The sequence below is a fragment of the Brassica napus genome, chromosome C2 (genome assembly GCF_020379485.1).
Source record: "Brassica napus cultivar Da-Ae chromosome C2, Da-Ae, whole genome shotgun sequence".
NCBI lineage: Eukaryota > Viridiplantae > Streptophyta > Magnoliopsida > Brassicales > Brassicaceae > Brassica > Brassica napus.
Window position 1 is genome coordinate 14,053,456 of NC_063445.1, and position 19,878 is coordinate 14,073,333.

Sequence of the window (19,878 nt, forward strand, 5' to 3'; positions counted from 1 at the left end):
TCTATGCAAATCATATACATCGATGTCTGTCCAATACAACACAGCTATAGATTATTATTATTTGCAATATGGTTTGGTTAGAGAGGTTAATGTTGGTGGTAGATTTTAATGGCTTAACTTACCGATTACTGAAGATTTAGAATCTAAATTAGTGAAATAATTTATAAAAGAAAAGGGACAAAAAATCGGTGGATACAGTAGAGAAATTAATCAAAAAAAAAAAATACTGTAGAGAAAAAAAATAAGGTAGACAAGTTTGATGGTTTTATATTTATTATTTTTAGAAAAGACAAAGCTAGGGTAATATTTGGACATGTATAAAGAGATGAAGCGGGGATGGAGAGGATGGTATGCGGAACACAAGCAAAGAGATAAAATATGTTTTGTAAAGAGTCGCCGAGTCTCCAGACCTTGAGCACAGCACAGAGCCTCAGCTCTCTGTTCCCTAAACCATCAGCACTCATCAACCCCATTTTGACAGGACGTCGAGACAACCCGTGTCGTCGTCAAAACTTCCGTGGACGATGTAAGATCACAGCCTCACAGTCCAATATTGCACAGAAAGGTAAATTACTGAAAGAGAAAGTTAAGAGAATCAAAGTTAAGGGATTCATAACTGCTGAAGAAGGGCTGCTGGAGAGCTTAAGTTGGTCGAGACCTCTCGATGTCATTACAGATATCCGCGGCAGATCACTGCTCGTCGAGCTTATTAGCGCCGAGACTGACACCCGTGAGTTAAAAAAAAATATCAAACAAACATTTGTTTAATAAAGAAAAAAAAGGAAGCTAAATAACATATTAGGAGTACTAAATATTTAGGTTAACGAAACCATATCTCAATTCAAAGTAATAATAATTATAACCCCACGTACGTAAACACTTGGCAGGGACGGTTATGGAGGAGGATCCAGTAGAAGACTATGCACAACGTGTATGGTTCGAATCCCGTAATGAGAAGTACGAGTGCGTGTTCGACATGCCCGAAGACTTTGGAACTGTGGGGGCCATCAGGGTACAAAACCAGCACCATAGAGAAATGTTCATCAGGGAGATGAAGCTTGAGTTACCCAGCGGCTCCGTAACGTTTACATGTAACTCATGGGTGACCCCCAAGTCCATTGACCCAACCAAGCGGATATTTTTCTCCAACAAGTCCTACTTGCCATCCGCAACTCCGGAGCCTCTCAAAAAGCTGCGGAAGGAAGAGCTGGAGACCTTGCAAGGCAACAACCGCGAGCGAGTTGGTGAATTCGCCAAGCACGAACGCGTTTACGACTATGATGTGTACAACGATGTGGGTGACCCTGAAAAAGATGAAAGACTTGCCCGTCCTGTTATGGGAGGTCTCTCTTATCCGTACCCGAGACGGTGCAAGACTGGTCGCAAACCCTGCGAGAAAGATGCCTCCTCAGAGAAACGCGAAGGGGAGTTCTATGTCCCCAGAGACGAGGAGTTCTCTACAACAAAGGGCACTGCATTCACGGGCAAGGCCATCTTAGCAGCTCTTCCCTCCGTGTTCCCACAGATCGAGGCTGCTCTGCTTGATCCCAACTTGCCTTTCCCACACTTCAAGTCCATAGAAGATCTCTATCAAGTTGGCATCGACATTCCCAAGGACGCTGGCCTTTTACCTATGATCCCCAAACTTATCAAAGTTGTTGCTGAAGCTCAAGACAATCTTCTACAGTTTGAGCCCCCTATTCTTCTTAACAGTACCAACCTCCCTCCCTGTTTCTTCTTTAATTAGTCCTCCCTTAATTATATCAAATCCAATTCTATACTACAATTTATCTGACTTTCCTTTCATTCTGATTTTTGATTCAGAGGATAGATTTTCGTGGATCCGAGACGACGAGTTTGCTCGCCAGACACTTGCAGGCCTTAATCCATATTGCATTCAGCTAGTTACAGTGAGCTATATACGTTTTAACTAATATTTTAACTTGTTCCAGTAAAGCAAGATCCATGCATGTGTAATGGTCGGTGGGAAAAAAAAAAACATTTTCTGCTTTTAATGAGTTTACTTGTTATTCTAGGAGTGGCCGTTGAAAAGCAAACTAGACCCCGCGGTTTATGGTGATCCCAAGTCACTCATTACTTGGGACATTGTGGAAAAAGAAATCAGAGGAGTCATGTCAGTTGATGAAGTAAGATATTTAATATCTACATGTTTAACAAATATGAATAATTGCATATATATAGAGGATTTCCGTTATGAATAAATAATGTTTGTACGCATGCAGGGCCTAAAGAATAAGAGATTATTCATGTTGGATTACCACGATTTGCTTCTACCGTCTGTGAACAAAGTGAGAGAGTTGGATGACACCACCTTATATGCTTCTAGAACACTATTCTTCCTCAGCGATGATAGCACATTGAGGCCCGTTGCCATTGAGTTGACTCGTCCCCCTGATGTCAACAGGCCCCAATGGAGTCAGGTCTTCACACCAGGCTATGATGCTACCTCCTGCTGGCTATGGAATCTTGCTAAGACTCACGCTGTTGCTCACGATGCCGGTTATCATCAGCTTATTTCTCACTGGTATTTAACACAATAGAATAGACTCTCAGACATAAGGTTTTTTAGACAACAAGTTTTTGAACTTAACTGTATATATATTACTGCATATATTTGAATTCTAGAAGCATATATGTTACAAAAAAAAACTGCATATATATTAATTGCATTACACATGTTATTCTAATAATGAGATGGGAAATGTTTACAGGCTGAGGACTCATTGTTGTATGGAACCATACATAATAGCTGCAAACAGACAACTAAGTGCCATGCATCCTATCTATAGGCTGTTGCATCCCCACTTCCGCTACACCCTGGAGATCAACGCTCGCGCACGTCAAAGTCTCGTCAACGCAGGTGGAATCATTGAGACTTGTTTCTGGCCAGGCAAATATTCGTTAGAGCTAAGTTCAGATGTTTATGCTAAACTATGGAGGTTCGACAGGGAAGGTTTACCTGCAGACCTCATCAGCAGGTAACTTACTGTTAGGGTTCTGTCTCTAGCTCTTGTGTAATATTTTGTCACACAATAATTAAATTACTAATTAAGCTAACAAAAAACATTAAAAAAAATTTGTACATTGACAGGGGGCTGGCTGTGGAAGATGAGACCGCAGAACACGGACTGCGGCTAACGATACCAGACTACCCATTTGCGAATGACGGTTTAATGTTGTGGGATGCACTTAAGGAATGGATCACAGAATATGTGAAGCATTATTATCCAGATGCGGCACTGATCATGTGTGACGAGGAACTCCAAGCATGGTGGAGTGAAGTGAGGAACATAGGGCATGGAGACAAGAAAGACGAACCATGGTGGCCTGTCCTCAGAACACAAGATGACTTAATTGGCGTCGTGACCACGATTGCGTGGGTGGCTTCAGGTCACCATGCAGCTGTAAACTTTGGACAGTACGGGTATGGAGGGTACTTTCCCAACCGACCAACCACAACAAGGATAAGAATGCCAGTGGAAGAGCCAACAGAGGAAGAGCTAAAAGAGTTCTATGAGGAGCCAGAGAAGGTGCTGCTTAAGACATTCCCGTCGCAGAAGCAGGCGACGCAAGCGATGGTGACTCTCGATCTTCTATCGACCCATTCACCAGACGAAGAGTATCTTGGAGAAGAGCCAGAAGCATCTTGGGTCGACGATCCTGTTATCTTTGCTGCATATGAACGGTTCAAAGGCAGGCTCAAACATCTAGAAGAAGTGATAGATGAGAGGAACGTGAACGTTTCTCTGAAGAACAGAGCTGGAGCAGGTGTTGTTAAGTATGAGCTTTTGAAGCCCATCTCCCAACCCGGTGTTACCGGAATGGGTGTTCCCTATAGTGTTTCTATCTAAATGCATTATTGTTTCTCTAGAAAAAAAATAAAGTGAACGATCCATTTCCCTTTTCGTTTTCATAATACTAAATCTGAACTGGTAATGGATAGCAAATATTTTGCTTACTAAAAAAAGTTTTGCTTGTACTCGGAGGCGGTTTGTAGCATTAAAGAACTGTCCAAAACTCTTCGTCAGCATAAGCTGAAGAGAGAACACCGCAATTTCAAAAAAAATACAATATCCCTTGATAACATATCAAGAACTTCCAATTATCTATCTCATCGTGTCACTCACTACAGAGACACATTTATACCCCCGGCCTTCTTCACGGCCTGGCACTTTATTATATTTATAAGATAACTTTTATAAACGTGTTTTTTGCAGTTTGTTACTTTTGCAAGGAAGAGAGAGTGTGTTTTTTTGTAGATTTTACTGGTTCCCGGAGATGGGAGCGTCACGGCCTCTCTTGAAATCATCCCAGCCTTTGACCCAGGGTTGTCCAGCTGCTGCACGCGTCTCTGGGGCTGCATGTTTGTTCAGATTCGTCATGACTTTCTTGTGCAACGCCAGAAATACCTTAAATAATCACAACAAAGAGACGACTGATTATGCTTCAGATTATGCTTTTTAAACAAAGGATACATCATGAGGTTAACGGTTACCGGATTTGAGCTCACTATCTCGGGAGGCTGTTCCTGAGAAGTTAGCCATTTCCAGAGATCAGGGTTTTCCTGCAGAGGGCCAACAACGCTATTATCAAACAATTAAGTTCAAAAAAAGATTATAATCACACAAACTGTGTCATGGCTAGTCCTCTTGGGAGAAAAAATTACCACAATACATAATATAACTAAACAGTTGAACCCTATGACACACAACCTAACCCCCAAAGATCTTGTAAGAAGATACACAACTACAGAAACTGCTATACAATTCATCTATGTATCTCAAAAACAATGTGCAGATCCATATACAAACCTCTGGGATGTGAAATTTTTAACTGATAAGAGAGTCAAAAGGAACACATACCAAATCAAGGACATGAATGAGGGATTTGACAGCGGTTTCATCCATGGAATTGACATTCTCCTCAACCCAGTTACCCAAAACCAGATCAAGCTCCAGAAACCCTCGTTGCTTGCTCCTATACAACAATCTATTCACACACAAAACTCAATCACCAAACACTAATATTTTTTGTTACAAATTGAAAAAAAATAAATTAACCATGCCTGTTGATGGTTATCCTCTTCTTCTCTTCGCTGGAGAGATCAATATCAATGTTTTGTGGACTCGAGGTGTTCCCGCTGAAGAATCTTGCCCCCAAATCAACTCCATTTCTAAAAGACCAAATAAAAAAACCCAGAAATTAATGATAAATCATCTCTTGTCGTAAAAGGTGGAAGAAAAAATTATACTGGAAAATAGGAGGTGCAGCGGAAGGGGTGACGGAGCTCCGTCTAACCACCGCAGTGGAGCGGATGATCCGGTGGACGTTAATCAGAGCTTTTCGGCTGGCCATTTTTTGTTGATGCTCTTCTCGATCGTGCCGCAGCGAATGTACAAGGCAAAGAAGTACAACAAAAGTGGTAATGGGCCTACATTTGTCGTGTCCTTCTCCTGACCACATTGGAATACAGTTTCGTTAAACCGAAATCTTTAACCGCAGAAAAACCAGTCGGTTAATATCGAATAAATATGAATTGAACCAAAATGCAAAAAAAAATTAAATTAGAAAACGAGAGGCCAGAGAGAATTCACGCAAAACCTTGGAGAGACAGCTGACCTTTTTTGACCCACAAACAAAAGGACGAGATGAATCTTGCGAGAGGGAGATGACAACGACGACGAAGTTCTCTCTGGTTTTATGGTTCTCAGATGTAAATAGTCTAGGAAGTTGTGACTCATCATCAAGGTTCGAATATAATTTCCTGTTGAAAAGAGTTTGTACTGTTTAGGAAGACATATACAAGTATATATAAAACACAAAACAGACTTCAAATAACAAGCCGACCTTAGCTCAGTTGGTAGAGCGGAAGACTGTAGTTGTTGCTGTAATCTTTAGGTCGCTGGTTCGATTCCGGCAGGTCGGAGTTTTTTCTTTTCCGATTTTAAAATTTATAAATATAGTCTCTGAAACTTTTAGATTTTCCGTATAAACCCCACAAAACCAGAACCTCCTAAACTTTCAATAACAGTAATGTTTCAGATTGTAGAAACAGACAAGAATCTATGGAAGCTCAACTTCACTCTTCGAACACTCAAACTATGGTTTCTCGCTTACCAATAATCTTTGCAAGAACACAACCCATCTTCAAACCTATGAAACCGTATCCGATCCCTTATTATAATCACTCTATTCAACAACCTGGACACTGATTTGATCCAGTTGTGGCAATCACTACACATCCTTATATTCTTCTGAATCCTAACTTCTGATCCTGGACTACTCTTCAAGATCCCAAACGCCAGCGCGAGCTTTTCGCTATGGTAGTTCAAGTTCTCCTCTTTCTCCTCTTCAGAGACATCCATCAACACCAAATCAGTGTCGGGCACAAAGCCTTGAGACTTTGTTCTCTGTATCAGCTCCTCCAACAGTTTGTATATACCCTTTGTCTCTACATGAGATGCATCTCCCGCCTTAAACCGATGTATCACTCCCCCGAACTCCACCCAACTCTTCCCTTTCGCTTTGCGGATTCCTTCTCTCTTCATCAGCTCTCTCACCTTTTGCGCGCTCTCCCACTTCTTCGTGGAGCTGTATATGTTCGAGAGCAGCACATAGTCTCCACTCCTTGCTTTTGAAAGATTCTGTATGGCGGTTTCAGCTAGCTTTGGGTTCTTGTAAGTTCTAGAGGAGCTAAGAAGAGACCTCCATATCACCAAATCTGGCTCTACAGGCATTGATTCTATCAACTCATAAGCCTCTTTAACCTTCCCTCCTCGTCCTAACAGATCAACCATGGCTCCGTAGTGCTCCAACTTCGGCTGTATGGAATACCTCTGACTCATTAGATCAAAGTAACCTTTCCCTTCTTCGAGCAAACCGCAATGGCTACACGCTGTTAACATCCCAAGAAACGTTATCGAATCCGGGGAAACATGTTGTCCTTCCATCTCTGAGAACACTCTGATCGCTTCTTCGGCTAGTCCATGCGTCGCAAAACCTGTGATCATCGCGTTCCAAACAGACACATCGTCCCTTTCAACTCCATAGAAAACCTCTCTCGAAGTTTTAATATGTCCGCACTTTGCGTACACGTCGACAAGTGCGGTACACAGTATCGGATTAAGCTCAACACCACCATCCGTCATCATCAACGAATGCACCCACTTCGCGCGATTCAAGTCTCCAAGACGAGCACAAGCCGCTAAAGCCGAAGCGAAACTGAACTTATTCGGTTTAATATCCGAAAAGCTAATCATATCCTTAAGAGTTTTCAACGCTTCTTCGTATTGCACGTTCCTGACATAACCGCCAATCATCAAGTTCCAAGTGATGACGTTACGATCGCTCGCTTTACGAAGAACCTTCTTAGCCAAACCGCACTCGCCGTTTATCATAAGACTCTCGATGACTAGGTTTGTGTTGGAGACGCCAGGAGAGAGTGAGAGGAACCGAGTGAGGAGGCGGCGAGCGATGTGTGGGAGGTTGCAGCGTCTGTAAGCTGCGACGATGGAGGCAACGAGAGTTGGGTGTGTTCCGTAACCGAGTTTAAGGATGTGAGCATGTGCTTGAAGAAGAACACTTTTGGAGTTTGATTGAGATTTGCATGATCCAAGAAAGGATGAAACTTTATAAAGCGGAGATTGGTGGTGATAGTTCCTCGGAAATGTCTGGTCCGAATCTAGAAAGGAGAAGGCTTTCTTACCGGCGAGTGTAACGTGGTTTGAAGCGCAAGATGGCGAGGGGGAGGTGACGGAGAATCTTCTGATTCCGGAGATGGAAATGGAGATTCTCTGCATCTCCCTTATACCCTTTCGCTCGGCTCGAATTGAAGCAATTTTCAATTTTGGAGTCTAATCAAGGATTTTTTTTGTTTTTGTCTTTTGTTTCTACACTAGTATCTGATAGAGTTGGGCATTTGGATATATCTCTTTGGACATGGGTACAAATGTACGGATCTTGGTCTGAGTTTTGGTTATTAGGCCTAATTGTTCAATAATTAAATTTCCAATGGTTAGTCTTCCCATTTGGAGTTCAATACGCTTTTTTTTTTTTGTCAACATTCTCTTTTTATAAGAGAGTCCAAATGGGCATTACAGAGAAAAGTTACGTAAGGCCCAATTAAATAAAGAAACTCGTTTATATGAAGCCCAGTTTACTTATTTTTACTTCGAGATTCTTCGGATATGTACTAGACATTCCACGCGTCTCTTAAAGAAATTATCCCTGCCGCGTGTCTTCACGTGTTGTTGTATAATCACCAAAGACACGCGCCTATACGCGCCACCGCGGAGAATGGAAAGTTTGAGACGCAGCTCCGTCACAAAACGGCGATCTGTATCATCTTCTTTGTGGACACATTTATGAACTCCCCTTAACTCCTATCTTTCGCTCAAGCCATTGTCTTTGGAGGAGTCTCCATCACTACACCGGATAATAAATTTCTGGGATTACACAATCGTTCCAAAAGACACTTATCGGACCATCTTCATATAGAAAGATGCCAATTCTTCTAAATCGCCATTAGTATCAGCTATTATCAATCCATCACCACCTCCTACTTCTATCAAGGAAACTTCACCTCTAAACCGATTCTACGGTACCACTTCATGGGTGAGTGAAGATTGATTCCTCTAAAAAAGGAGTACGTGCAAATCTGATATAACAGAAGAAACTCAACTTAAAAAAACGGTATTTGATTTATGGACTGCAAAAGAGGAGGATTATATAAAACATCAAAATCCATCGAAGAAACAAACGTAAAACCATGAAGATTTGCTTCGATAGAGATTGAAAACACAAAAAATCGTCATAGCAAAAACTTTAAAAAATAAGATCCGCTAACCGGAAGAAAATATTTACAACAAAAAAAGACAAAAGCTAAAGATGGTAACCGGCGGCGTGAGCTACCGGCCACCGAACAGTGCTTATACGAAAGTCTTCGTTTTTGATGAGAGAAGTTAGATCTCAGAAGAGAAATGACGAAAAAGTCACACCTTACTAGTCAACTCGCTAATCGCTATACAAACGCTTTGCTTTATTTAGCCTTTTTCTAATAACATTTTTTGACCAAATGCTTAATAGCATTTATTACCAAGTCGTTTTCACACCACCTTTGTTCTTTTTTTTTTGTTTCTTTGCTCAAACCAAGTTAGTATTATGTACAGTATTATTATTTTAAAAACCAACAAATTATTTTTGCCTGCTTAAGTGTCATTCTAAGAAATTGTAGAAATATTGTAAATTGGCTTTTCCAAAATACAAACTATTTTAATGTTGGAAACATTTTACAAATTTTTTTTCACTGGAATTTATGGAAAAGAACTTAGCCCAACAAAGTTAAGCCCAACGTACTATACAAACAAAAGGTCAAACGAAAGACCAAAGTAAAGGCCCTCGGGCCAAACGAAAGAGCCCAAAACAAACGGGCCAAACAACACTTTGCTAACCATGGGCCGAAAGCCCATTGGAAAAACCCGTTGAAGAAGAAAGCACACATAACCCTCCAGATGTCCGATCGCCCTGCGATCAATGAACACGTGTCAAGGCACGAATCCCTTCCTTCCACCGGAACCAGAGAGAAGAACGGCGAAGCTCCGCCGACGGTGAAAACGAACCACGAAAACCATCAGAATGGTCTTCCAAGAGGCTCGAATTGAAAAATCTATCTGGCGGATCTACGAAACGACGAAGGATAATCAACCGCCTACAATCGATCCTACATCTCCGACTATCATGCAAAATCAAGCAGGCATCTTTAAAGATAAAAGTAAGCGTGAAAATGCAAAAACCCAAAAACGATTGGAAAGGAGAATCGTCAGAGCTTCAGAAAGAGAGGCAGTGAGACGGAAGAGAACAGAATCGTAGATCAAATGGATCCGGAAAAACCCGGACTTTAGGCGGCGATAGCGATGCTAGAAGGAGCCATCACCTCCCGGAGACAAAAGCCAGTCTACCGGTCGGATGAAACCGAAACCGAAAAACCAAAAAACGATGGTCTCTCTCACTCTCAAAACAAAATCTAACCTCTCTGAAATTTTTTTTTGAAGATAAGAGAGGAAGAATGGTGGAGAGAGAACTCTCTCTCTAGGAGAGGAGAGAGGCCGACTGGAAACATTTTACAATCTAAAAGTCCAACTAATAGTAATAAACTTTTAAATTAGAAATTGTGTTTCCACGTAACACATTACACATGCATGAGATTCTATTGGGGGTTGACGAAGAAAGTGTAAACAATGAAAAAGAAACTCACGCGCTTACTTACCCCTCCTGTATTTCGCTCTTTCCAAACTGGCACAAAGCAAGCAGCATCACTTCCCAATTAATTCACACCTCTCTCTCTCTCTCCACACTCACCGCTTCTCCGATGCCGTTGCATAACGACGGTGACTGTACCTTAACGGAGCTCATCTCCTCTCTCCTCGACCGCATCCCCAAGCTTCTCAGCTTCAAATCCAAATGGTCCTCGATCCGCGTCAAACTCGCCGATCTCAACACTCACCTCTCCGATATCGCCGCCTCTTCTTCTTCTTCTTCTTCCAACCAGCTAGCTCTGGATCTCCTCCTCTCCGCTCGAGAGACGCTGCACGACGCCGCCTCCGTCGCGGCGAGGTGCGAGGGACCGGATTTATCTGACGGAAAGCTCAAAACGCAGAGCGACGTCGACTCAATCACGGCTCGGCTCGATCGCCACGCGAAAGACGCTGAGGTTCTGATCAGAAGCGGTCTTCTCAACGAAATCGTTTCTGTTTCATCTAAGAAGGAAGCTGCGGCGAGGAATCTAGTTATCCGGTTACAGATCGGTGAACCGGAATCGAAGAACTCGGCGATCGAATCGTTACTCGAGCTGCTTCAGGAAGATGATAAGAACGTGATGATCTCAGTAGCTCAAGGAGTTGTTCCCGTTCTTGTTCGGTTGCTCGATTCGTGTAGCCTGAGCGTGAAGGAGAAGGTTGTAGCTGTGATTTCAAGAATCTCGTCCGTGGAGAGTAGTAAACACGTGTTGATAGCTGAAGGATTGTCTCTGCTGAATCACCTCCTTCGCGTGTTGGAATCAGGGAGTGGTTTTGGTAAAGACAAGGCTTGTGTTGCTCTGCAAGCTCTGAGTCTGTCCAAGGAGAACGCTAGAGCGATTGGCTGTAGAGGAGGTATCTCGTCTCTTCTTGAAATCTGCCAGGCGGGGACACCTGGCTCCCAAGCTTTCGCCGCGGGCGTGTTGAGGAACTTAGCTTCGTTTGGAGAGATTAAGGAGAATTTTGTTGAGGAGAACGCTGTTTTTGTTCTTGTCTCTCTCGGTTCTTCAGGTACGGCGCTTGCTCGAGAGAATGCTCTAGGATGTTTGGCTAGTTTAGCCTCTAGGGATGAGGATATGATGATGTTGATTGTTAGAGAAGGAGGGATTAAGTGTTTAAAGAGTTTCTGGGATTCTGTTTCCGATGCTAAGAGTCTCGAGGTAGGAGTTGTGCTTTTAAAGAATCTAGCTTTGTGTCCTATCGTAAGAGATGTTGTTACCTCGGAAGGGTTTATCCCACGTTTGGTTCCAGTGTTGAGCTGTGGGGTTCTTGGTGTTAGAATCGCAGCTGCGGAAGCTGTTTCTTCGCTAGCGTTCAGCTCGAAAAGCAGAAAAGAGATTGGTGAAAGCGGATGCATCGGTGCATTGATTGACATGTTAGATGGTAAAGCTATGGAAGAGAAAGAAGCCGCTTCGAAAGCTCTGTCGACGTTATTGGTGTGCACAAGCAACAGAAAGATTTTCAAGAAGAGTGACAAGGGTGTACTTAGTCTTGTTCGGCTCTTGGACCCGAAGATTGCGAAATTGGATAAGAGATACACAGTCTCTGCGTTGGAACTGCTTGTAACTTCTAAGAAATGCAGGAAACAAGTCGTTGCTGCTGATGCTTGCTTGCATTTGCAAAAGCTTGTGGAGATGGATGTTGAAGGAGCTAAGAAACTGGCAGAGAATCTTGCTCGGAGTAAGATTTGGGGCGTCTTCGCAAGGCCATAAGAGACTGGATACGTTATTAACTTGTATGTAAGGAACACTGACGAATCTTGTCGTGTCGCTTTTCTCTATATGCTGTTTGATGATTGATTGTTCATAAGGTTTGGTTGATTGAAGTAGGGAGAGTTTAATTGTTGATTAGTTCTGTTGACAAAGAATAATCTCTGTAGAGTATGTAATCGTCTGTTTTTTTTTTTCTTGGTGAGCTAATCATATCAGAGTTTGATCTTTCACAACTTTTGTTCATGTCCTCTAAAACTTCAAGAACCTGGTCCTTTCTATCAAGTGTTTGATTGATTTATCTAAATCTAGGAACAGAATAATGCTTCTTCAGTGTTTGTGTTTGTGTTTGCAATCTCAAACTGTTTTCTTGCATATTTGAGTTGGAATATGTCTTGTCTGAACATATCTCAAATAATGTTGGTCGGAAAGCACATGGCATTTGTTTTGTTTATTCCTTTATTCACAAATCTTAAAACTTATTTTTTGTTGACCCCGTATGATTGGTATACAGCTGTTAAGTTCTCAGAATTAGTCCAATGATTAAAATCACAAATCTGAAATCTTCACATTGCTTGGATTCATTTAGTTCACAAATGATGTAAAAAAAGTATTAAGTTATCTTCAGTTTATTTCTCTACAAATTGGGAGCAGATCAGTTACTGATCTTTCTTACATTTATATCGTTACATTTCCTGGAATAAATGTTCTTAGATCAAACAATAAAGAGAGCAAATGTGTTTATTTGAACGATGGGAGTGTTACCATCATGCTGATATTTACTTAATACTGTATAATGATTTGAGCTGCTGACTGATCAACCTGCTGCTGTGAATAGCTGATTGAAGCTCTAGATTATCTGACCACCATTGTTCTAACCCGTGAGCCTCGAGAAATTTTTGTTTCCCTTTGGACATCACGAAAAGCTTTGCTGCTGCTTGAGGAATAGTGTTCACAGCAGGACTACTGTTCTCCTTGTTGTTCACTTCTCTCTTCTCATTGACTCCATCCTGTTCAGTGTAGTGGCAGCAGATGTAGTCGCTGTCGTTCACATATAAATGAGGCACCCATTTCCTCAAATCCACTGAAGATTTCTGATTCTGCCCGTAGAAACTCGGTACCCAGTTCCTAAACCCTGAACCACTGCCAGGACTAGGAGGAGCCGTCTCTGCTTCATTACCATCTAGTATCAAAGGCTCGTTCTTTTGAGGAAGCATTGACATGAGTCTTCTCCAAGCAAACCCAGCTTTTTCACCTATATTTCTTAAGCTCATAGCGAGAGATACAGAAGGTGGATTGAACAAATGAGCATCCACAAATAGCCCTTCTTTAGCCAAGGCTTTACCAACCTGCAAAGCAAAACCAGCTCCTAAAGAATGACCGACAATACACACGTTGCTGCTCCCGTATCTCTTAGCTACCGACTGCAGCGCCTCGAGAGCCACGCTAAACCTCACCGAGCCTTTAAGGCTCTCCCAGGCTAGAAACCGGAGATCATCTTCGATGTCACGTCTCATTGTAAGGCTCTTTAGTATGGTTCCTCGGAGAGCGAGTACTGCTTTTGGTGCCCCGCTTGGTCTGATGACGACTAAATCAGACATCGCAGCTGCTCTGTCCCATTCGAGAACAGCTCCGAATATTGATCCGTCTCGCTCGTCGATCAGCGTCTGCGATAGCTTGTACTTGAAAGGAATCCACCATTTGGGCGCGAGAGCGTTTTGAGCGTTTCTGTTCTCTTGTCTGTCGAGTTCAAGTAAGTAAGCTGCTTGGATAAAGCATGCCATTACTGTTCTCTTGTAGTTCGGATCCTTCCTACATTCACACAAAATCAACCCAAAAAGGTTAAAACATTAGACATTTTCATACTCTAATCCGATTCATCAAAAGTAAAAATACTTGCAGAACTAAAAAAAAAAGTAGTTATTTTTAGAAACTTCTCAGTTCTCTCACAGGACATGAAAGTTAATAACTTACACCATCTAAGTATAACATGTTCCAAGTTTCAAATGGTTTTGTCTAAAGCAACAAATTAAGCTAAACAAAAAAATTCAACCAACTCTGAGTTTGAATCTCTTCTGATCTGAGAAACATTGTCTTTTTTTTTTCTTTTTTCTTCTAAAAACTGTCGTTAACAACAAGGTAAGAACAGAAACTAGTTTCAGATGAAATAAGAGAGAGAGCAATCATACCAACTGGAACTGATGAGATCTCTCCAGTTAGGAGAAGCAACGTTTCTGGGTCCCGAGACGTGAAACGCGTAAGGGTGATGAGCGTCATCTTCCTTCACCACCACCCTCTTCGTCTTCGGAGTCGCCGGCGTAGTAGTAGCCGCCATTAACATCACTTCGGATTCAGTTTCCGTCATGTCTTCTTCCACAGCTCCACAATTCGCCATCAACATTCCCTCTCTCTGTTTCTTTTTCTACGCGACTAGAGAATCAGATCACACCCTCTTCTCGGTGGGAATTTAACTTTGGAGATCAATGCAAGTTGGCAAATTGAAACCGAATCGGATTCGAGTTGAATTGTTTTCAAGCGTTGGAACTGGAAAAAGAACGTAAAGATAGATAAAAAGTTGCAAGTTTTTAGATTTGTGAATTAATTAGAAGGAAAAACTTTAATTAATGATTTTGAAACGCCTGAGATTTGCGGATCTATCAAACGGTCATCTTGTTTTTGTTGTCGACTTTTAATACTAAATACCTTTTAAACCCTTAACGTTTTGTCGTGGAAGGTCTTTCCTGAAAGGGTAGAGTAGGTAAACGATAAACTTAGTTGAGTGGAAGCCAGAATGCAAGCGCTTCTGTTTCTTATCATAGACGGGGTTTGGGCCTGGGCATAAAATCCATAATCCATAATCCAAAATCCGAACCGAACCCGAACCAAAAAATCTGATCCGTACCCGGTCCGAAATATAAAAAATACCCGAATAGATCTTGTAAGGTGGTACAAAACATATCCGAACCCGAAATCTTACTAACCGAACCCGAATGGGTAACCCGAAAAACCGAAAAAGTCAAAAAATCCGAAAAGATATCCGAAAAAACCGGTCCAAATGTCCAAACTAATATACAATGTAATTATATGAAACATGAATATATATTTCAAATATTCAATTTCATATTTATTTTGATATGATATCTAACAATAAGTATTTAAAATTTAAATAACTACTTTAAATACTTAATTATATATGAATAAGTATATATTTCTTATGTTTTGCTTTTAAATTTTAGATTTCATTTCGGGTATATCCGAACCGATCCGATATAAACCGAATCTGAATGATATATGGTTACTTTATGTGTTCTATGATGTGATACAAAATCGATTCGAACCCGATGTGTTATATCCGAACCCGACCCGTACTTGTAAATTTACAAGAATGGAACCTAGGAGATGTTATCAAAAAGAACCAAAATCCGAAAAACCCGATCCGAACGCCAACGGGTACCCGAATGTCTAGGCCTAGACAGGGTCATCTCAAATTATATTATGGCCCTGGTAAAAAAATTAATTATATATTTTAAAATATAATAAAATAATTTTAAAAGTTAATGGTTTTATCTCTATATATTTAAAAGTTTCTCTTCTAATTATAAACTATAAATTTAAGAATACATTACAAAATTGAAAATTTAAACCAAATTTATGTATTTACTTTAGAAAAAAACAGGTGTGAGATTCTTTACTAGCTTTCTCGATCGATTTATCAATTAACCCAAAAGATTCAATAATTTTCAATTTGAAGGACAAAAAGATAACCGCAGCGAGGATCGACAAGAATAATAGTAGCAAAAGATCAAATAAAAATCACGGGGAATGGTGGTTTTGTGGCAAAAGAGACATCATTTTCTCCTCTTTCCTTATTTTCCTTTTCTCAAAGAAGGAATGTGTTGGGGGGGGGGTTGGATTCTGAAGATGGTCATTGTTTTATTTGGATCTGAAACAAGCTCTCTTTGCTGCTCGAACGATATCCTCTACCTGAGGAAGAGCCAATCTCTCTAGGTTAGCTGCGTAAGGCATTGGCACATCAGCTCCTGCTATCCTCTCCACCGGTGCATCCAAGTATGAAAAGCTCTCCTCTACTACAGACGCACTGATCCACCATAACACAAACATTAATCAATGATTCTGACAATAGAGATATCGTAATCCAAAATTGATTCGTTTCTAACCAGATTTCTGCACAGACTCCATGCTGAGGGAAACCTTCTTCAACTGTTACCAATCTACTTGTTTTTCTCACTGAAGCATTGATCGTTGCTCTGTCTAGCGGGCGGATTGACCGCAGATTTATTACCTAACCATTTAATTAAGAAAACAAAAGTTTTTAAGAGGCTTACGTATCAGAAGTTTTAAGCAGAATCACTAGACACAAGACTCTTCATACCTCAGCACTTATTCCCTCTTCTGCGAGCTTCTCAGCTGCCTAGAATCAATCATGTACATTAATTTATTCAGAGACGGAACAATGATAAGCACCAATTTTGTCATCTAAGAGGTATATTTGAGCTATAGGCAGGTAACTAGCATTTTTTCTAATCTCAGTTTTGGTTACAGAAAGTGTTGCCGAATGCGGGAAAATGACAAACCTTGAGGGCAAAACCGACCATCTTCGAGAAAGTGGTTATTGTTACATCCTTTCCTTCTCGTTCAATCTGTTATAGCCCAAAACAACACTATGGGATCTAACTTACTAGATATAAAGACAAAAACAAAAAAGAAGGTGAGTGAAAGTACCTTGGCTTTTCCTATGGGAAGACAGAAACTTGAATCAAGTGCTTCTTCTGAAATTGGAAATGATTCACCATATCTGCATGATGGGTTTCGCATGAGGGCCTTACCTAAGTGAACTACATGACCAAATCTCAAATTAGGTAGACTACTTACAGTAACTCGTTTTCAAGGAAGACAACAGGGTCAGGGTCTCTAATGGCAGCTTTAAGAAGACCACGAGCATCTTCAGCTGAATATGGAGCGAGAACTTTCAACCCAGGAACTGAGGCGTACCATGCTGCGTAGCACTGCAAAATGTAAAAAAATTTAGGCCCTTCTCTGAGACACACAGTCATAGTTCGATGTGATCATTACCAGACTTAAGCAATAAAGTTGCACATCCTGTCCTAAGAACCTTGTTCTTAATCAATCATTTCAAAATGCCTAATTCATTTAGGGAAAGTTTGATCAAAGTTAAAGGCTTAAAGCCCGAGCCAGTTCCTTGATCTTATTGGATTATCATTTTAACAGAAGCCAAAGGTTATGTTTGAAAGAGTGAAAAATAGCGATTTTAATTTGTGGAGGAAAAAGGTCTGTTGTACAGAAATTTTCGTTAGCATTTACCTGAGAATGCTGAGCACCAACACCAGCAGCAGCACCATTGGGTCCTCTAAAGACGATGGGTACATTTATCTGTCCAGCAGACATGTAATTTGACTTTGCAGCAGAATTTATGATATGATCAATTGCCTGAAACAAATTGCAATAGAGATCTTAGGATACATATTGAGATTAAAAAAAAAAAGAATGTCTGTGCACTTCAGTGTCAATGATATGCCTGGAAACATATTTGCACCACAGTGCATGATCCCATAACGCAACAATGATGCCTACTAATCAAGTCAAGGAAAGAAAAATAAAACGCTAACCTGCATAGAAAAGTTAAACGTCATAAATTCTACAACAGGCTTTAAGCCAGCATAGGCGGCACCAACTCCAATTCCAGTAAATCCAGCCTAAAACATGATAAAAAAAGATGTGTGTCAGAAATCTTCAGAGTCTAGTAACATGGACATAAGGATTTGTAATTGCAGTGCAAGAAAATGAAATAAGAAATCCAAACCTCGGTAATAGGGGTATCATAAACTCTCTCAGGACCATATTTCTCCAAAAGGCCTTTAGTGATCTGTGAGTACATAATAAACCTCCAGTATAATAAGATAATGGCCAAAACTATTAATTTCTGTAATGTTTTATCTTGTAATTCTAACCTTGTAGGCACCTTGATATTGTCCAACCTACAAAAAAGAAAAAAAGATACAACCTGGAAACATCAATAAGTGCCAGATAATATCAATAATGTCAGCCTGCAACTAACCTCTTCACCCATGACAAAGACTTTAGGATCTGCAGACATTTCCTCATCGATTGCAGAATTAAGGGCATCTCTGACTGTCATCTAAACAAGGATTTGCACAGGAAAATGTAAGTGGTCTTAAAATGGCATGTACGAAGGAATAATATCTTCATTTTATATCATAACTAAAACTCACAACATATTAAGTTAGTGTGACTGTGAGTTCTCTAAAATCCACCGTTTTAAAATGAAAAAAACACCAGGAGAGAAAGCAAAGAGTCATTAACAGTTGTTACATGATTGATTTATCTTAGCATTTCGTCTATTTAATGACTATTGCTCACTCAGCCACCAGTGATCATCAATCAAGCAGCTTAGTAGAGAAATCAGCAGCTCTACAATACCTCTTTTGAACCAGCTGCGTAGCTCCTTGCGGAAACCAACCCGGATCGCATCCTTCTGAAAGACTGTTTCAAAACCCCATTTTCGAAAATCAGAATCCCAGATCAAAAGCAAAAGTGAGTAAAAGGCTCTTACCGAAGCAGAGAAGCCTCCATCGACGGCTCTTCTCCCCAAGATTCCCCACATTTTCTCGCTAACTGGAAAACAATAACCACTCTTCTCAGATCTTAGATCTAACAGACGAATCATAATCCGGGGAAGATAAATCCAAGGACCAAGTCGAGAAACAGAGTAGATCGATAATTTATTACCTTAGCTTTACAGCGCCGGCGAAAAGCGATCGGAGACGGCGGATTCGAGAGAGAGAGAAGAAGAAGACAAACTCAAAGCTGTTTTCTTTTTCTTTTGTAACAACAACAAAGCAGCACAAGAGAGATTTCAACTAGAGTAGGTCTCTTCTTCGTCAAATCACAGGAGCCATACGATTAGTAGGTCTCTTCTCACCAAATCACTGGAGCCGTACGATTAGTTTACTACCGATCATGATCATTTATGGTTGACATTCTCGGATTTTACTTTTTCCTTTTTCTTTCTCAACTATATTATTCCATGGTTGATGTTTTTTTATTATAAAGGTTATGACGACCCAACAACCATTATATGTTACTAAATGATGCTCATGATGAAATTTATAAAACAATACTTATATTAACTAAAACACTGAATCATAAAAAATACAGTATATCATCCGTTATTTTTTCAATATAAAATCAATCAGTAATTCCAAAAAATAAGATCTTCTTCTAAAGTAATCTTAGTTATTCTTTCTAGGGACTTTAATTTTGGTTTGTCTTTTTATCGCCTTTATGGTTGTTTGTTACGGATTCGTCCAAGATCAAGAAAAGAATTCAAGTGTTGAAAGTTTAAAGTTTCTTGGGTGCTTCAATGGTAGAGGTTCAAAAAGAGTAACAATGTCTGCGAAACAGGCCTGGCCCAATATAAATTGCAGCCTTCTAGTATCAAACCTGTCACTGTATAGACAGAGAAGCAATGCATAACCACTAGATTACATGTAACATTTGTACAATCCGACGCTCTTAAAATCTTGTTATAACTAGGGGCACAGTGTAGCATCCCCATCCCGCAGTCTGAACTGGATCAGTCCAAGGTCGGACTGATCAGACGGGACATGCATGTTGGACATGTCATATGGATAGTACTGGTCAGGTTAAGACGATATTGTCTGTCCGAACATAGCAGTCAAGCTTGTCGGACTAAGCTGGAACGATTCAGACGAGGCAGCTGGACTTGTCATCTGAGATCAGTTAGTCAATGTGTGGACTGACTGGTATACGTTCTGACGGGAACATATACTGAG

At 40.7% G+C, this 19,878-nt stretch overlaps 6 protein-coding genes and 1 non-coding gene across 7 annotated transcripts; 3 read left to right on the forward strand and 4 right to left on the reverse strand.

Moving 5' to 3' along the window:
• The first annotated feature begins 333 nt into the window (after positions 1 to 333).
• Positions 334 to 3,921, forward strand: LOC106361173 (lipoxygenase 2, chloroplastic). Its single transcript, XM_013800884.3, has 7 exons — positions 334 to 730; positions 888 to 1,712; positions 1,825 to 1,910; positions 2,037 to 2,147; positions 2,244 to 2,545; positions 2,733 to 2,999; positions 3,113 to 3,921. The coding sequence occupies exons 1-7, from the start codon at positions 379 to 381 to the stop codon at positions 3,870 to 3,872; spliced, it is 2,703 nt and encodes a 900-aa protein (XP_013656338.1). The 5' UTR covers positions 334 to 378; the 3' UTR covers positions 3,873 to 3,921.
• Positions 3,922 to 4,029: 108 nt separating this feature from the next.
• Positions 4,030 to 5,474, reverse strand: LOC106361176 (succinate dehydrogenase assembly factor 2, mitochondrial). The gene is made up of 5 exons (XM_013800888.3): positions 5,273 to 5,474; positions 5,087 to 5,194; positions 4,884 to 5,010; positions 4,517 to 4,585; positions 4,030 to 4,430 (listed from the first exon to the last, which is right to left on the reverse strand). The coding sequence occupies exons 1-5, from the start codon at positions 5,374 to 5,376 to the stop codon at positions 4,284 to 4,286; spliced, it is 555 nt and encodes a 184-aa protein (XP_013656342.1). The 5' UTR covers positions 5,377 to 5,474; the 3' UTR covers positions 4,030 to 4,283.
• Positions 5,475 to 5,863: 389 nt separating this feature from the next.
• Positions 5,864 to 5,947, forward strand: TRNAY-GUA. The gene is given in 2 exon segments: positions 5,864 to 5,900; positions 5,912 to 5,947. It is a non-coding gene; the product is annotated as a tRNA-Tyr (tRNA).
• Positions 5,948 to 5,981: 34 nt separating this feature from the next.
• On the reverse strand, positions 5,982 to 9,073 carry LOC106361174 (pentatricopeptide repeat-containing protein At5g50990). Its single transcript, XM_013800886.3, has one exon. The coding sequence runs from the start codon at positions 7,818 to 7,820 to the stop codon at positions 6,135 to 6,137; it is 1,686 nt and encodes a 561-aa protein (XP_013656340.1). The 5' UTR covers positions 7,821 to 9,073; the 3' UTR covers positions 5,982 to 6,134.
• Positions 9,074 to 10,253: 1,180 nt separating this feature from the next.
• LOC106361172 lies at positions 10,254 to 12,250 on the forward strand. The gene has a single exon (XM_013800883.3). It carries the CDS (start codon positions 10,388 to 10,390, stop codon positions 12,023 to 12,025), a length of 1,638 nt encoding a protein of 545 aa, XP_013656337.1. The 5' UTR covers positions 10,254 to 10,387; the 3' UTR covers positions 12,026 to 12,250.
• A 369-nt stretch (positions 12,251 to 12,619) lies between these two features.
• Positions 12,620 to 14,692, reverse strand: LOC106361171 (GDSL esterase/lipase At4g10955-like). The gene is made up of 2 exons (XM_013800882.3): positions 14,212 to 14,692; positions 12,620 to 13,834 (listed from the first exon to the last, which is right to left on the reverse strand). The coding sequence occupies exons 1-2, from the start codon at positions 14,421 to 14,423 to the stop codon at positions 12,802 to 12,804; spliced, it is 1,245 nt and encodes a 414-aa protein (XP_013656336.1). The 5' UTR covers positions 14,424 to 14,692; the 3' UTR covers positions 12,620 to 12,801.
• Positions 14,693 to 15,706: 1,014 nt separating this feature from the next.
• Positions 15,707 to 19,031, reverse strand: LOC106361169 (pyruvate dehydrogenase E1 component subunit beta-1, mitochondrial). The gene is made up of 14 exons (XM_013800881.3): positions 18,812 to 19,031; positions 18,636 to 18,697; positions 18,503 to 18,565; positions 18,120 to 18,200; positions 18,013 to 18,039; positions 17,865 to 17,927; positions 17,671 to 17,757; positions 17,366 to 17,491; positions 16,916 to 17,049; positions 16,766 to 16,838; positions 16,618 to 16,683; positions 16,416 to 16,454; positions 16,201 to 16,325; positions 15,707 to 16,121 (listed from the first exon to the last, which is right to left on the reverse strand). The coding sequence occupies exons 2-14, from the start codon at positions 18,684 to 18,686 to the stop codon at positions 15,956 to 15,958; spliced, it is 1,101 nt and encodes a 366-aa protein (XP_013656335.1). The 5' UTR covers positions 18,687 to 18,697; positions 18,812 to 19,031; the 3' UTR covers positions 15,707 to 15,955.
• Between the last annotated feature and the right edge of the window lie 847 nt (positions 19,032 to 19,878).